General features: G+C 41.4%; 1 protein-coding gene across 2 annotated transcripts in view; it reads right to left on the minus strand.

Moving 5' to 3' along the window:
• The window catches only part of LOC122564076 (cytosolic arginine sensor for mTORC1 subunit 2), a 165719-nt gene that overhangs the window by 81592 nt on the left and 66049 nt on the right, over positions 1–18078 (minus strand). For both annotated transcript variants that reach the window (XR_015752352.1, XM_043718578.2), the window contains exon 2: positions 799–869. Coding sequence is in view for 1 of the 2 variants with exons in the window: in XM_043718578.2 (XP_043574513.1) it covers positions 799–869 (71 nt within the window). In the remaining variant the exon portion in view is untranslated. The remainder of the gene's footprint in view (positions 1–798; positions 870–18078) is intronic.

Genomic DNA, 18078 nt, shown 5'->3' on the forward strand with positions numbered 1-18078 from the left:
AGTGATCTGTTCTAGGATAAGGCTGTTTTGGAACTGGCTAACTTGAGATTTCACCCAATCTCCACTCCCTGCTGAGACGTTTCATTGTTTGACAAATCAGACTGCTTAAGGAGAGGTAGTTGTTTACCCTGTTCCCCTCACGGCGATATTATCAGCTCATAATCGCAGCAACGCAACACACGGGAACATTAAAAATCAACAAACAAGTCTGACAACCCAGTGAAAGTGACCATCTGGGTTATCGTAATCCTATCTAGCATCTAGCAAGACATACAGAGGAGCTCTCTTTCCAAGTGAGAAGACTGCCCACACAGACTCAAAAGAGTCAAACCGCTCCACTTATTTCAGAAGCCTTGTGACATCATCCACCCTGATTTCAAATTAGATCCAGATCCATTTTTGAAAATTCCTTCTCCATTAGTGAAAATGGAGTAGGAAATGAAAATTATGTTAATAATACAACCCAGTAACATCTGTTACATCAGAATATTTGAAATCTGTATAAAATGACGATTTACTGGACAAGTTGCAGGTGCTTCTTAATTCAGTTAAACTTACCCAAACCACTACATACGGCGAGGAGATAACTTCCCACTGCTGGCCTGAATGAAATCCATTAAAAGTGTGGCAGATAGTATATTAAATAACAGCAATAAGCAGGTTCCAGTCTGAATTAACTGGCATCAGAATGCCACTATTGGAAGGTGTCATTAGTTTACAAGCTCACAAAGCGTTAATAGCATCACCAAACCCCTTATTGAAGAATGCAATTGATACAGCTGTAAAGAAGGTTCTCACCCTTAAATCCCTCTTCATCCACAATAATGGTGTAGTCTTCAGGAGTCTCAGTTAGGCTAAAGAACTTGCACCTTGTTAAAAAAAAGTGAAAAGAACACCATTAGTTTGGGATAGATCGACAGGGACTCTTTACAAGATTGCTAAGTTCTAGATCATAAATATAAATAAGGACTGAAGGTAAAGTTCAAATTAAAACAAGTAAATGCTGGCAGTTCACAGAGTATCTGTGGAATGAAAAACAGTTTGCGTTTCAGGTAGATACTCTTTCACCTAAGTATCAAATGACTATCTAAAATCTTGTTTGGAACGATATGCTCTTGTTATTGGGGAAAAAGAATCTCCTAAAACCGTACTCCTGTTAAACTGCAGCCAGATGACAGCTTGTATTATGAGGTATTACTTAGATTAAGCTGAAGACTACTCAGAAAAAGGCCAATCTACTATTCAGTGCACTATTGCTTGTCAATAGGCTCCCTGGATATTCACAGCGAAATAAAAGAAGTACATTATGCTTGACAGAATTAAAAGGGCTAATTTTAATCCAGTTTACCCACATTCAACAAGGCCAAGTGGGCAATGTGTTAAAACTGGTTAATGAGGATACTCATCATTTAAATGGCATTTAAGTCACAAAACGTTTTAAGAGTTTCTTTTGGCAAACAATAGATGTCCTTAACCCTTGGTAGGTGAAGCCCTTATCAATATTCAAAACAATCTGATTGCAATGAACCCCTATGAGCTTCTGACCCTGGGCCATGTGAGATACACACAATGCCAATCGGTCTAGCGATTCGGCTGTAACATGAGCCCAGAATGTGGCTAATGAAAATAGGCCCTGGTTTGAAAGTTTTCCAGTGGGCCCGAGAGTTGGAATGCTCCTCCTGTCTTCACAAGGAATCCAAAGGCCTCACCTGTCCATAAGACATATGAGCAGAAATTAGGCAATTCAGCCCGTTGAAACTGCTTCGCCATTTAGTCATGGCTGATGAGCTTCTCAACCGCAGTCTCTTGCCTGCTCCCCATAACCCTTAATCTTCTTGACAATTTAAAGAGGAGGTAGATGGATTTTTGGCCAGTCAAGAGAATTGAGGGCTACGAAGAATTGGACATTAAAGAGGACTTGAGGCCTAGAGCAGATCAGCCATAATCTTATTAAAGGGCAAGGCAGGCTGGGAGGTGGGGGTGGGGGGTGGGGTGGGGAGGGTGGCGTGGTGAATGACCTGCTTCTGTTCAAGACTTCCCTTCCTTGTCTTTCTCCTCAACCCAGGAACTGTTTCCTACCGATGGCAATCTACTGCCACATAATCTCCAATTCCCATCCATTGGCTGTTTCCGTAAATAGTCAAAGAGTATGGTGCTGGAAAAGCACAGCCAGTCAGGCAGCATCCAAGGAGCAGGAGAATCGACGCTTCGGGCATAAGCTCTTCATCAGGAAGGGCTTGTGCCCGAAACATCGATTCTCCTGTTCCTCGGATGCTGCCTGACCGGCTGTGATTTTCCAGCACCACACTCTTCGACTCTGATCTTCAGCATCTGCAGTCTTCACTTTCTCGCTGATTCTGCAAATAGTATTTCTCAGTTTTTCATCATTCACCGTCTACTGATCTTGCTCAACTGGAAGTCACATACTTGATTTTCCTTCCAAATCCATGAGATTAGTGCACACCCTTCCATCAAATTCAGTTGCAGATAACCTAGAATGGTTGACTTTATGCTGGTACAACAAGACTATACAAGATTCAGGTGTTGAAAATGCAGTTTAAAAGAAACCCAAAGAATTACAGATGCTAGAAATCAGAAACAAAACAGTAATTGCTGAAAAAAGAATACTCAGCAGGTCTGGCAGCGTCTGTGGGAGAAAGCAGAGTTAATGTTTCCGGTCCAGGTGACCCTTCTTCAGAACAGACCACCAGAGCTGTTGAGTTTTTCCAGCAAATTGTTTTTGTTGTCGAAAAAGTGGTGTTCTGTGCCACTTAATGAGAACAAAGCCCAGATCAGAGGTTTGAATGTAACGTTCAGTATGTGTCCCACTGCTGCCAGAGTCCTGCTGCATTAGATACTCTACCCTGGGGCTATACCCATCAATACACATTGCACAGCTGATATTATAAATGTAACTTGGAAAGGCCTCTGGTATTGACAGTCTGTGTAATTTTTACAAGATTCTGAAAAGAGTGCCAATCTAAACAGTCTCATAATGTGTTCAGATTGCCTGAAGATTGCTGAGTGGCCTCTGTATAGGAGGCAGAGCCACTATGTTGGCCCAGAGGAGTATTCCAGCTATCTATACCTACGTGTGCCTGCATTTGGTTGACTTGTCTTGTAACAAGAATGTATAAGACATTCACTAGTTTTTTTTAAAATAGACAGTGAGCTGAATTGAAGGGTCTGTTCAGATCCCAAACATTTTTCTGCAGTCATTCAATAATGTATGTTATGAAATGTGCACATTTTAGTGATAACAAATCCCTCATTTAAGCCAAGGAATCAAAGCTGGTTAAACTTGACAACAAACTAGTTCTTTGGGTCCTCACATTGAAGTTTTCCATTAAGGAGACTGGCTGTAACAACAAACATTTCATTAGTTGGTTGATCCTCTTGTGGATATGAAAATGTTGAAGCCATAAAAATGTTTCTCCTTTTGACTGATGAGTTTCTGATTTTTTTTTTGGGGGGGGATGACTGATCTGTTAAGTGCAAAGTGCACACATTATTGCAAAACCAGCATTCTTCAATAGTATTTAGTAATTTGTACTGGGCTTCAATAGACAGAAAAACACTGAACATCTTTTCAGACCTACTTTGGGAAAGTATACAGAAAAATGGAAAGCATCAAGTACAGAGTTGAATTGGACCACAGACAGAGTATATGCTGATGAAATTGCTGCAACAGAGCCAGGGCAATTTACCCCCCACCCCTCCCCCCAGCTAGTGGATGCTTCACAATGAATAGCACTTATGGAATTTGCTGAAGAAACAAAACCGTCCTACCCTAGCTACAGGGTTCTAAATTAAATTGCAGATTCTCTAAATATAAAAGATCAACAGCTGAAGGAATCAGTGGCTTGGAGGAAAAGTCACATCATAGAAATAGAAATAAGGCAAATATTTAATTGAACAGGCAGACAGACATTTACTGAGGTTAGTTTGACAAAAGTCTAAGTGAAATGTTCAGTGTGTATGTTCATTGTAGCCAAAGTATTTTAGTAATGGAATGTCTTAACTTTATTAGCATAGTTGCACTTTCATTGCTATCCATTATACTGCAATCCCAGGATAATTTTGAGATTGGCACTTTTAAATATTAAAACTATGCATTCTACAAGGGCAGGAAAAGAAAAGTGAGTTCTATACTCAAAGGAACATTTTAGTCTTCATGCTACTTATACAACCATTCCTCACTTTACCATTTAACCTGCACGTCCTTCTGTCTGCTACATGCCACAATTTGTGGAAAAGACGCCAAAATTGTTTTATCAAAACTCCACACAACTAGTGAATTTTTAAACATATAGTTACACAATCCTTTATCAGAAATCCTTGGGGCCAATTGTTTTTTTGGAATTTTTTGAATTTCAAAATAAATGACATTTTCACAGTGAAATGGAAAATATTTACCTAACGGCAGACACACGTGTGAATTCGTGTGAGCGTTGAGACGCAATTAACGCCTGCCAGTGCTGGGCTACGCTGGGCCAAGTGGGCGTGGGGTTGGGTCACCGGTTCATATGGCAAAATGATGCTTCACACTACACGAAAAAGATTTCAGATTTTGGAGTTTTTCGGATTTCGGAATTTGGGATAAAGGATTATGTATCTGTACAACCTTTTACAAATCTAAACTTACACATGCTGTACAGTCTGAAAGTGATTAGATGAGGGGCCTTGGAGAGAGTGGTGGGTTGAAACCCCTTTTATATTACCAACAGGTGAGCCAGCCAGGTCTGGCAAAAAAAATAATTTAATTAAGGGAATTGAATTTAAATTGAAAGTGTTCTGCCCATCCATAGTCACCAGTGTTGAAGAGATCCCAGATACATTTTAACCTCAGATGTTTGTGATCTCTCTCTAGCCAGATGAAACGTAAGAAACTAAAAATGCTCTGCCTTAAAATGTAAATATCACATGTCTTTGCGCCGCCTGCGACTTTCTGATACACAATGTTTGCTAGTGGGTCAGGCCTAACAACACTTATCCTTGAAAGTTTCTTTTTTAAAGCAAGTGTGGTATGACATACCTCGACAGCTATCACATCCTAAGGTGAGATTTGAACTTGGACCTTCTGGACCAGAGGTACAGCTGGTACCACTGCTACTAGACTCGGTTTCCTCAAACATATTCACCTGCAACGTCTGCATGACACTATTGAAGCAGAAATCCATCTGTTTTAATGCTGGATACATTTTTTTTTAATGAAACTTTCAAATCAATGAATCCTTCTTGATTGAAAGTAACAATTTAGCCTGAAGTAGGTGGCCTCCTGATATCATCATCTAGTGACAATCAATAATTGAAAACATTTTGCATACAAACACTAATAATGATGGACTCTAACTACTGTATCATCTATATGGAAAGCAATCCTTTTTGAAATATTTTATTACTGTGTTGTTCAATGTGTTGATAAATGAATTTGTTGATAAATGAATTTGTTACATGCATGAAGCAAAAATTAAATTGAATGTTAGAATCTAACTGTAAGGTTTCGACTAACAAGACGATCTTTAGCTCCTTTCATTACATGACCAAAACCTTTCCTGTAAAATCTGTTTAAATTTCAGTATTAAATTCCATAATGAAAGTTTCATGAAGTTCCAGTTCAATAAATCAATATTTTTCAGCTTGCTATATTGTGAAAGTTTTCTCCTTCAAACTAATTTTTTTCTGGGATTTGGCATCTCAAGTTCTACAATCTATTAAACTTTTATAACATAAAAATAAAATTCATGTCATTAGGTAGAGCTAGATTACCTACCCCAAAGCAATCAGCGATTCTGACACTATCCTAAACAAAATGCAAATTCAACTTTTGTGACTGTGGGCATCATATATTTTCCCCTTCTCAACAGATCGGATTTTCATGGAGTTGGGCTTATTGCAGATGCCTTGAAAAACGCAGGCAGGACTGGATTCTGGAATGCAAATTTCATGGCAACATTCACCTCAGGGTGCAGGTACTGAGCCCACCCGCTGCACTCCCAACCCAGTCAGTTCCATTGCAAGGTTAGATGATTCATACCAAACCTCCTCCTCCTTCCCCCCCACGATACCTGTGGATTCAGCAGGGAAAGATGATGCTTGAGGACTAGGTACTTTGTCGTTGGTTGGTTCCAGTGCTGGCGGCAGCAAAGCAGAGTGTGAAGAGAGTCACAATGACATCGGCGAGGTGGCCCCATAGTGAGAGATGCGACACTAATACTGATGGGTCCAGTGCAGGCAATGGCAAGGTGGTGGGGGAGGAGAATCAGCCCAGATGGTGTGGGATGGTGCCTGAAGAGTGGTCACTTCAAGGTTGGTTGGGTCCGGTACAGACAGCAGCGAGGCAGTGGACGAGAGATGGCAGTGCAAGTGTTGATAATAAGCTGGCTCAGGACTAATGGAGTTTCTTTCAGCTTTTCCTTTTTATTACTTATTCTTAAAACAATTCAAAGTGGTGTTGGATCATGGTGAGAGTGAAAATAAGCTTTTCACAGTATTTTATTACTTTCACTGAATTTTACTATTTTCTCGCTGTAATATACATTCAAAATCATTCAATCATGTAGAACAATGATCCATTAAAGTCATCAATGCGGGTGTTTTGATTTTGTTGTGATAAGCCTGACTGTGAGACATCATTTTTGTAATGCTTCTCCGGATGGATTTGAAAGATATTTTCAGTGGTAGAATTACCATCCAAAGGGAATATGAGGAGAAAGTCTTTCAGAAATAGATCACTTTTATGCAGAAATTGTCCAGCTAATTCAGACAATGCCATAATTACAGAATTGGTGAGGGACAAGGAACCTTCCTTCTCTATCCCAAAATGGCCGTACTCATGGGATCCATCTGTGCAAACAATCCCCAACCATTTGCAGAAGCCATCACAACTGCTCAACTCCAACTTCGTTTTCAACCCTTTACTTGTGAAGACCATAAGATACAGGAGCAAAATTAGGCCGTTCAGCCCACTGAGTCTGCTCTACCATTTGATCATGACTGATATGTTTCTCAAACCCTTGTCTTCTCCCTTTATCCCCTTTCCAATCTAAAACCTATCTATTTCTTTCTTAGACACTCAATGACTTGGTCTCCATAGCCTTCTGTGGCAATGAGTTCCACAGATTAATCATTCTGTGGCTGAAGAAATTCCTCCTCATCTCAGTTCTAAAGGGTCAATCCCTTCACTCTGAGGCTGTGCCCTTGGGTCCTACTTTCTCCTATTATTGGAAACATCTTCTCCACGTCCACACTATCGAGGCCTCTGAGTATTCTGTAAGCTTCGATCAGATTCCCCTCATCCTTCTAAACTCCACTGTGTTGAGTGGTCCTCAACGACTCCTCAAACGACAAGAAAGAGAACCTTCATTCTGATCTCAGTTTCATCTTGGGATAACCATCTTGTATATGTACCTACTTTTAATTGTTATATCTGTATATTTAGCTGGTAATTTCATTACTGTCACTTGATTAAATTACAACAATAGTTTTGTTATAAATTAACCGTTTTCCGTAAGACTGATTACGTTTAAATTGCAATAATTGAAAAATTTAGAGACTAAACAAGATTTGAAAATTTATTTAAAAACCTTCTTCACTCCTAACATCCCCCCACAGGCCCACAGCACCTTCCCCTGCGACCGTAGAATGTGTAACACCTATCTTTTTATCTCCTCCCTCCTCAGTATCCAAGGGCCCAAACACACATTTCAGGTGAAGCAGTGACTTACCTGCGCTTCACACAATCCAGTCTACTGCGTTTGCCGCTCACAATGTGGTCTTCTCTACATGGGGGAAACGAAGTGTAGACTGGGTGACAGCTTCGCAGAACATCCATGTTCTATCCCCTAAAATGACCCTGGGCTTCCAGTTGCCTGTCACTTCAACACCCCACCCTGTTCCCTGGCCAATATCTCTGTCTCAGGCTTGCTGCAGTGCTCCAGAGAAGCCATTCGGCAATATGTCTGATGTGGCTGTACTCTTCCTAAAATCTCCTCCTCTGGCTCAGAACCCATTATATTTTATTGCAACTCTATATACCATGTTTTTTTTTAATGATAGCATCTCCTTTAAATGTAAGTCATACTGCAGTTTGTTATCCAAGCCTTTGCTTACAGGGCACTTTGAACAGCACATGCCATATACTTCTAGTGAAGCAGCAAATCCAACCTCCACGGGACCTAAAATGAATGTTGGGCTCCTTCCATCTGCAAATGGGAGTCTAACATCTGTTATAAGCAGTTGCCAAGGCTACCTGAAAAGGGTGAATGCCTTTTAGGAATGACTTGTGTTCAATAATTTTCAGAGATCTGTGGTATATGTTACAAGTGCATGGTATGTATATTATGAATGGGCTAAAGGGCAAGTGCTGAAGTTGATGGGCTGATTGCCCTTTTGCTATTCTGTGTTCTTGAGATGATTTATCTGAATTGGACAGATTGCAAGTTTTAAAACAAATCTCTCTCTGTTTTCTCACCACCTGTCCATGAGCAGATTGCAATTTAATTTCTCCTCTGTTCAAAATGTGGCGGTGCACTTTCCTATCTCCTCTGTTTATGGAATCTGACTTTGTAGCAGTATTGGAAAGTTAAGCCAGAAGCAGTGTTTATAAACTCTTAGGTATAGAAAAAAAAGTAAAGGATCAAATTAATATGGATAAAAAGGTTATTCCATTACCAATAAATGAAGTGCAGTTAATGTTGGTCTATCAATGCCCTTGCTTTTTAGATGGAGTCCAAAATACGAAAGGCTGGACTTAGCAGTCTTGAATTCTGGAAGCTAAGTGTCCAAAAACGCAGGAATTGTAGATTGCTTCCCTTAAATGTAACTTTTGTTTCATCATTTTGGTGAAAGAAAGTGATTACAATACAGAGTACAAATACAGGGCTTTTTTTGGATTTGTTCTTATAGGCCCAGGGCCTTTTTCTTTTTTAGCCATGAGTTAGGGGTTTGTTATTGCTGAAAGTTGCAGCACTGACTATTTCAAATTTTATGGTTAAAAATTGTATAGTTTCAGTCCTGTGGGAATCATGTGACCAAGCTTCTTTGGTGGTGGGGCAGAAGACAGCAACTTTCATGACAAGTTTGTTTTGCACATAACCAACATTATGAGGCCCCACTCGGTGGTCAGAGGGAAGTCTTTAACACATCTTACAGCATAGGTGATCTTGCAACCCTATTGTGTAGGTTATTTTCTTGGAGACCTCTTTGTGTCCGTGACAGTTTATAACACAATAATTACCATTCCAGTTTCATCAAGAGGCACATGTGGGTGTTTATTCTGATCATCGTTTCTGAGAAGCTTTTGGAAGGTTACTGCTACGTCCTGCCACATGATTATAGCTGATGTTGGACCGTTTAATGTGCTTCTAAAACACTCACCAATTGCGTTAACAAAAAAAAATTGCCGAAAAATCTCAGCAGGTCAGGCAGCATTTGTGGAGAGAGAGAATCAGAGTTAATGTTTTGGGTGCAGTGACCCTTCCTCAGAACACTTAAGTATTAAAACTGGTCTTTAAACACTTTGAGACATGTCTGTCACTGCTGGTCAATTACTAAACAATGTAAACAATGTGAAGGGGGTTATCTGGAGCAACAGCCACAGAGTGTCAACATCTCAGTTGTAAGCAGCATTTAAACAACAATCTCAAAAATATTGATCTTCTCCAATTCCCCAGAATTAGCATTCAAAGTGGTTGATACATGGTTTCATATCGTGGATAAATGTATTGACTGACCATGCAATGGTGATGTGGAGAAGAAGCCTACTTTGGCACTTAGAAAAAATCAACCATTAGGCCGTACAACACAACAGGCCAACTAAGCAACAGCAGCAGAGATGCCAGTGCTGGCAAGAACTGATGATCATCCGCCAGTGTAAGGCAGTAGGAGTTGTGTTAAGGGTACTTGACCTGTCCAATTATGGGACTGTACATTATCAAAGCCGTAAGTAAACAATGGTAGTACCCATTCGTTTGTATTTACAAAATCCCCTGTGGGACACTTGTCGACACTCGGTCCTGCATGAGACAAAAAAAAAGCTACATGAGCAGATTCTCCATCAACAACATTGCACAGCCAGCCAACAAAACAAACCGATGATCACAGCAAGCTGCCTACTGTCCTTTCATTCGACAAGGATTACGAACATGGTTAAGCTCTCTTTTCAATTTCCTTTTAGTATTAATGTGCTGCATTCAAGTAACACTCTCTATTTTCTCCAAAAGAAATGTTAATCTTGACCAAAATGCTGTACTTCAAAAACAAAAAACAAAGGAAGAACGTGTCCTATTGCTCTAGCTACTGTCAGACTCTGCATTAGCTCGACTCCCTAAAGCAGCAGTTCAGGTCATTTTTTTTATTACAAAGGCAGACTTTCAGTCTACAAAGGGCCACTATGTAAAGTGAAGCAATTTGAGTTTCAAAAACAATGAGCAGTCTCTGTAAATAAAATTAACAACCCAACTCATTCACTGGTTGTAACACGCCCAGACCGCATTGTCAAACAAAACTAATACCCTCCTGTTAGTCACATTATAGCATAAGCCTTCAGTGAATACGATACAAATACGTAATTCTTTTGTGTAAGGCAAGGCAGTATGTTGTTGATTCATTACAAAAAAAACTTTTCAAAATATGCCCACAAAATATATATATATATCATATAATCATCACAGAATCCCTACAATGTGGAAACAGGCCATTTGACCCAATGAGTCCACACCAACCCACTGAAGAGTTATCTACCCAGATCCATTCCCCTTCCCCATTACTCCACATATCTTATGACCTTCAATTCTGACCCCTTATGCATTTCATTCTATCACTGGTGAGTGCAAACCTTCAATTTGCATGACCCTCAAGTTCTGTAAATCCCTCCATAAATCTCGATGCCAAGTTAGTCTGGAATGTTTTCCCTGTGACCCTATTCAGAGGTTTGAAAATTGTCACAACCCGTCAGTGAGAGCTGTTTGAGTAGGAGTACCATGGTAATGACTGGTTAGACCTGGGATGGCCGGTGCTGCCTTACAGCTCACAACCTCAAGATTTCAACCCATCACCCCACTTAGGGGGCCCCAAAGCACGGTTTGGAAAATCTATCTCTGCCTCTGTACTGCTCTCTCCTCCTTTAAAATGACACTTCAAACCCATCTTCATCCTACAAGCTCTCCATCTTCTTATGTAAGGTAACAGTTTTGAAAGGATTAGTATTGCAGACAGCATTAAACTCCACCCAATCTGATGATTTAATTTGGAGGTGGGTGGTGTAAAGGCAGAACAGCTTAGCAACTTCAAGAGTGAAGTTGAATATTCTAGGTCTTCTCATAATCTTAGTAACAATGTCTAACTTAGTTGCACCCAATTGCCATCAAGAAATAACCTACATGTTGTTTCATCTGAGAGGCCCCTCTCCTAAGACTCACTGGTGGTTTTCCTCATCCACTGTAAACCAAGCAGACCTTTCGGCCCAGTCAAGGAAATGGGATAGTGGCAGGCAACACCCTCAACCACAAGCTGGTAGTGGGTGATACATATAACACGTTAGGTTCAGTGTTTTCTGTATTTGATAACACTCTTGTGAAGCACCTTGGGAAGTTTTGTTCTGTTAAATAATAAAAAACAAGCAGCACTCATCCACCGATGCTTTCCTGCTTCACAATTTGGCATTCGTACATTTGTCTCGATGAAAGCAAGACCACTAGCTTCAGCATCATGCCTCTACTTTCAGCACTGCTCAAGCTCTGTATCATTAAACTACTGCTTCTTAAAAGTACATGTCAATTCAAGTTGGTATATGCAACCTCTCGCTGGAGTAGTAAACAAAGTGAATCCACAAGCCCAGAAGGATTTAAGCCTTAAATCTTTGACCCACTAGCCTTGTACCATGCTTCTTTGTCCTCTCTGCCTGTACTTGCTTGTAGTATGTTAGTATACATTCTGAGGATCACTGCAGACCCACTGACAATACACGCCATGTTACCGTTGACCTTACCTTAACAGCTCAGGCTTCTTTCTGAACAGATGCCAACAAACTGAAAGAATCAGCAGACAAGGGAGATCATGAGTTTCTATGCAAGTATCACTCTCTCGAATTTACCTCGAAGTACAGAATGATACCTCACCAGAAATCACACATGTCCCGGCTGCTTGACACAGCTGTCTTAACTAGCTCCAATCCATTTCTTCTTAGCCAATGCCTTGTAGAATTTCCCAACTCGTTTTTGAAAGTTTCTGAATCTGCTGCCACCATCCTTTCAGGCAGTGGATTCTAGATCCTAACTCACTGTGAAAAAAAGCCCTTTTCCTTGTGTCTCTTCAGGATATTTACCAACAACTGTATATCTATGTTCTCTAGCTATCCTTATTTACTCAATCAAAATGCTTCATGGTTTTGAAAACATTTAAACTACATTTAACCTTCTCCACCAGTAGAATAACCCTAACTTCTTTAGAATTACCTCTCATTGAAACCTTTCATTCCTAGTACCAATCCAGTAAATCTCTACTGCCCTGGGCTTCATATTCTTCCCAAAATGTGGCACTCAGAATTAGCTTCAGGCTTAATTTAGGGCCTAACCAGTGCTACATGTGCTAACCAGTAACCACATGTGGGTGGCACGGTGGCACAGTGGTTAGCACTGCTGCCTCACAGTGCCAGAGACCCGGGTTCAATTCCCGACTGAGGCGATTATGTGGAGTTTGCACATTCTCCCCGTGTCTGCGTGGGTTTCCTCCGGGTGCTCCGGTTTCCTCCCAAAGTCCAAAGATGTGCAGGTCAGGTGAATTGGTCATGCTAAATTGCCCGTAGTGTTAGGTAAAGGGGTAAATGTAGGGGAATGGGTAGGTTGCGCTTCGGCGGGTCGGTGTGGACTTGTTGGGCCGAAGGGCCTGTTTCCACACTGTAAGTAATCTAATCTAATCTAATAGAAAGGTTTAATGCAACTTGCTTGTCTTTGTATTCTATGGCTCTACTTACAAAGCCAAAGAATCTGACATATACATTAATAAAACCCTCCTCAACATGTCTTGTCATATTCAAAAACTTCTGCACATATGTCCTAGATCTCTGTGTGGCTTTCTACAATTCCTATCTGTATAAAATACAAGCATTCACCACTATAGTCTATTTATTCAATTGGATATCCACATAGCCACTTCATCAAAGACCTTCACACACATTAACCACACTTGACTCATCAGCGCCATCCATTATTTCATCAAAGATTTCAATCGAGTTAACCAAAAATCAATTTGCCTTTACTGTGCTATCTTTCAGCTGGTCATTCATAATTCTTCGAGTGCTAATGATTTGTCTCAAACTAAGTGACGTTTTATTTACTGTGTGAATCTTCTGATGAGTCAGGTTGATGGAGGGGGAGGGGGAGGGGGGTAGTTTACGTCATTCCAACATGCTGTGGCTGTTTAAATCTGAAATGTGGTGGAAGCCATGACTAATGAGTAGGTAGTGAGCCTGCAGCGGCTCTGGAACAGAATGGTCACTGATTCCTGTGGGGGTGGCGGTATCTGGTTATAGTGCCTGATTGCAGCAGGAAGCAGGTAAGCTTAGTAGGCCAAGAGGCAACAAGCAATCGAATCTGGAGGTGCCTTTGACAAACTCAGTCAATTCAAGCTTTGAGAGACAGCAATGACATGCACTTCCTATCTGTATAAAATACAAGCATTCACCACTATAGTCTATTTATTCAATTGGATATCCAGCTGGACATTGAGGTCTGAGTAGAAACAAGTATGGGCGGCACGGTGGCACAGTGGTTAGCACTGCTGCCTCACAGCGCCAGAGACCCGGGTTCAATTCCCGACTCAGGCGACTGACTGTGTGGAGTTTGCACATTCTCCCCGTGTCTGCGTGGGTTTCCTCCGGGTGCTCCGGTTTCCTCCCACAGTCCAAAGATGTGCAGGTCAGGTGAATTGGCCATGCTAAATTGCCCGTAGTGTTAGGTAAGGGGTAAATGTAAGGGTATGGGTGGGTTGCGCTTCGGCGGGCCGGTGTGGACTTGTTGGGCCGAAGGGCCTGTTTCCACACTGTAATGTAATCTAATCTAATCTAATCTAAAAAAAAGTAGAAATAAAACTGCACTTGTGAGAACTTGTCAATATCTCAACTCACTGTCTGGAGCGACCCCCAAATCACTGAAGGCAATAAATTAGGAGTCCAGTATTTGAATTTTACAGCAATTCATTATCGGTTCTTTCTTGACGACCCAGAGTGGGATGTAATTTAAGCCGATAAGATAAGAGAACTCATCTTAGTGACCTTTAGTTATCTAATTACTATCACCGTTGATATGATATACCGAACAGTTATTCTCACATTTCAGCCTAGTGCTCTCCCTAAATGAGTCACATCCCTTTCTGTTGACCTGCTGGAAAATGCAATAATTGCCGGCCTTTCAAACTGCTCCTGGTACAAAGCCCATAACTCGTGATGATCTTAGAATAATATACAGTCGGTTCTGATATAACACGATAGTTCTGTTCTTGTGTGATCTTGCATTATAAGAAAATCGCACGATAGCCACACCATTAAACTAATGGGGCCAGAATTGCATTATAGGAGAAAGTGAGGTCTGCAGATGCTGGAGATCAGAGTTGGAAATGTGTTGCTAGAAAAGCGCAGCAGGTCAGGCAGCATCCAGGGAACGGGAGAATTGACGTTTCGGGCATAAGCCCTCCTGAAGAAGGGCTTATGTCCGAAACGTCGATTCTCCTGTTCCCTGGATGCTGCCTGACCTGCTGCGCTTTTCCAGTAACACATTTCCAGCTCAGAGTTGCATTATAGCCAATACAGGTAAAGAAAATTTGCCTAATACAAGTAACAGTTTAAAGCCAATTCACGTTGAAGAAACAAGCGTTATAGCAGAACCGACTGTAATGCAAAAGATTGCGCAAGATTTCTCCAGTTCCAAGACATCTGTGCCAATACTGTGTGGGGTTACTAATGGAGCTCAACTTTCTTTCCCGAACAGATCTATTTCCAAGATAGCAGTGAGTGTCAAGGAGGAAGGGGTAATGTGAAAGAAATGCCCTTCATAGGCATAAAACTGTGGAACTAATCAGTATAGGGTAGGAAAAGCTTAGGGAAGAATACATGGAGATCATTTACACTTTGCTACTTCTCTTGCTGACTCTCTAATGGGAGACACTGATTTAGATTTAGATTAGATTACAGTGTGGAAACAGGCCCTTTCGGCCCAACAAGTCCACACCGACCCGCCGAAGCGCAACCCACCCATACCCCTACATTTACCCCTTACCTAACACTACAGGCAATTTAGTATGGCCAATTCACCTGACCCTGCACATCTTTTGGATGGTGGGAGGAAACCGGAGCACCCGGAGGAAACCCACGCAGACACGGGGAGAACGTGCAAACTCCACACAGTCAGTCGCCTGAGGCGGGAATTGAACCCGGGTCTCTGAACCCGGGTCTCTGGTGCGGTGAGGCAGCAGTGCTAACCACTGTGCCACCGTGCCGCCCACTGAGGTGCTCCCTGGCCACCATTTCTGCTGAGATGTCTTGAGACTTACATTTTAGGTTTAAACACACATGGTCAGATTTGCATGAAGGTATAGGAGGGAGAAGGTGGCTTTATTTCTGGGTGACCAATCAGGAAGAAAGGAGGTTCTGCTAAGGGAATGCGGGCAGCTAGGTGCTAAATAAACAGCAGAATCAAAAAGGCTGTAATCTCTGGATGACTACCTGAGGCACCTGCAAATTAAAGAGGTAAACACGTGGCTCAAAGACTGATGTGTGAAAAACAGGTTTGAATTCATGGGACATTGGCACCAGTACTGGGGAAGGATGGTGCTCTTCCAATGGATGGACACAAACTGAATCATGCTCAGACCAGAGTCCTGGCAAGTCATTGTGGATTGGGCTTCATACTAAATAGTGGGGGGTGGGGGGGAGGAGAAGTCTGTTACATGGAAAAAACGTTAGGGAAAAAGTTAGAGCGGGTGGACTCACGAGAAGTTATGAAAATTTGCAGAATAAGTAGACAAAGAGTACGGAAAGGGTCAAGAATGTAACTTCAGGCACAGCAGATAAGCGGTCAACTATGAGAAAGGGGCAGTCAATGCAGGACTGAGGGTGTTGTATTTAAATGCACTCAGTATATAAAGCTAGGTAAATGATAGGTATGATGTTGTGGGTTATCACTGAGACGTGGCCACAAGGGTATCAGGGCTGGAATTAAATGTCCAAGACACATCCTACCAAAAGGACAGGCAGATGGGCGGGTTGTAAGCAAGTAAAATAAATCGATAGCAAGAAGTGATATAAAGTTAGAAGGTGCAAAATCTGTGTGGAGAGAATTGAGAACCACAAAGGAAGGAAGACTCTGATGGGAATTGTGTACAGGCCTCCTAGCAGGAGCCTGGATGTGGGGAAGAAAATAAATCAGGAGATAGAAAAGGCAGGTAAGAAAGGCATGATTACAATAATCATGATGGACTTCAATACAAACAAAAGAAAGAAGAAATGGAATAACTTAATTCTACTACAACGTCACAGAATAATAGATTATTTAATTACTAAACAGTAACTGTTCCAATACAGTAACATCCCATAAATACATCCTAGGTAAAGGCAAATTCAGTAAAATAGAATAAGCATTTTACTGGAGCAGAGAGTGTTGTGTAGAAGCTTCCAAACCCCAACAGCTACTGAAAGCTAAACCTAACGTTTTTTCCATGTAACAGACTTCTCCTCCCCCCCACCCCCCACTATTTAGTATGAAGCCCAATCCACAATGACTTGCCAGGACTCTGGTCTAAACTAAAGCCTCGTTCAGTGGGAGCCCACCCTTATAGGCTGCTTCTACTGTTCCAATTTTTAAAAAAACTCAAGACCTCACAAGCTGTTTATTTTATTGGCATGGAACATACCACTCGTCACCTCTGTCTCAACCTTTTTCATAAAAAACTCAGGACAAAATACATCTCTTAAAGCAATAGTATCGTCACCCTTGGTAAAATCAGGAATGAAGGCAGATGATCCTGCACTCCAGATTCCATTACTAGTGGGAGGTGCTGCCTCCTGTAGCCAAGGAGCTGTGGATTAGACCTCTGTTTGTTCAGTCACACGAAAACCCATGTCAGAAACTCACAACCTGAGTACACATCATCCTCATAGCGAGAATCAGCATATCAGGTTTCTGACAAGTAACAGACTAGCATGTATAGCACAGTGATACCCATCCTACACTGATGAATTCAGTTAGCTCGGTGGCTAGACGGCTGGTGAAGGATGCCAACAGCACGGGTTCAATTCCTGCTCCATTGAAGGTGAACATGAAGGACTCTCTTCCTCAACCTCTCCCTGCATTTGAGGTGTGGTGCCCCTCAGGTTGGGCAGCCACCAGTCACCTCTCTTGAAAGAGAGAGCTGCCCTCTGGTACAGTAGGACTATGGCAACTTTACCTTACACTGGTGAATACTTGAGAAAAAATACACAACCAAGTCTGACGATTATGGCAGTATCTCATACAACACTATTCTACAGATGCCTTCACATTGGCCAAACAAAATGTTGTTTTGGCTTCTGAGGAGATCTTCACTGCACAATGCAAAGACCTACCAGTAATATGGTTAGGGTCAGGGTTAGCTGAATACTGAGCTCTAAATGATCCCAGCATAAGGGCAGATAAAATGCTCAGAAAATGAATGGGAAATGCGTGTATTACTCCAACATCTTCAGAGGAATTCACAGAAGCTCATGTACAGATGTCAGGTCTTTCAGAAGATCACTGCTGATCTTTGTAGCATGGACATTGTACATTATTGTCTTATTAACCCTTTCTCAGTCTGTCCCCCAACTAGGGTCACTTTTAATGTACCTCCTTATTTGTTTACACAATTTAGTCAATCCGGTACACATACATTGATCACTGGAGAATCAACAGTTCGTCAATTTTTCTAAAAGAGAAAATTTTTTTTTCAAAATTTCAGTTGATGTTAATTTATTGGTTTGTCAATTCAAAAAATGATGAAATGCCACATTACGAATTTAGATCTATGATGAAAAAAAGCGCTTAGTCTACCAAAACTAATTTCTCTATG

Source organism: Chiloscyllium plagiosum, unplaced genomic scaffold (genome assembly GCF_037043375.1).
Source record: "Chiloscyllium plagiosum isolate Xiang-an unplaced genomic scaffold, Cpla_swu_hap1 HiC_scaffold_31, whole genome shotgun sequence".
In the NCBI taxonomy this organism is placed as follows: Eukaryota; Metazoa; Chordata; class Chondrichthyes; order Orectolobiformes; family Hemiscylliidae; genus Chiloscyllium; species Chiloscyllium plagiosum.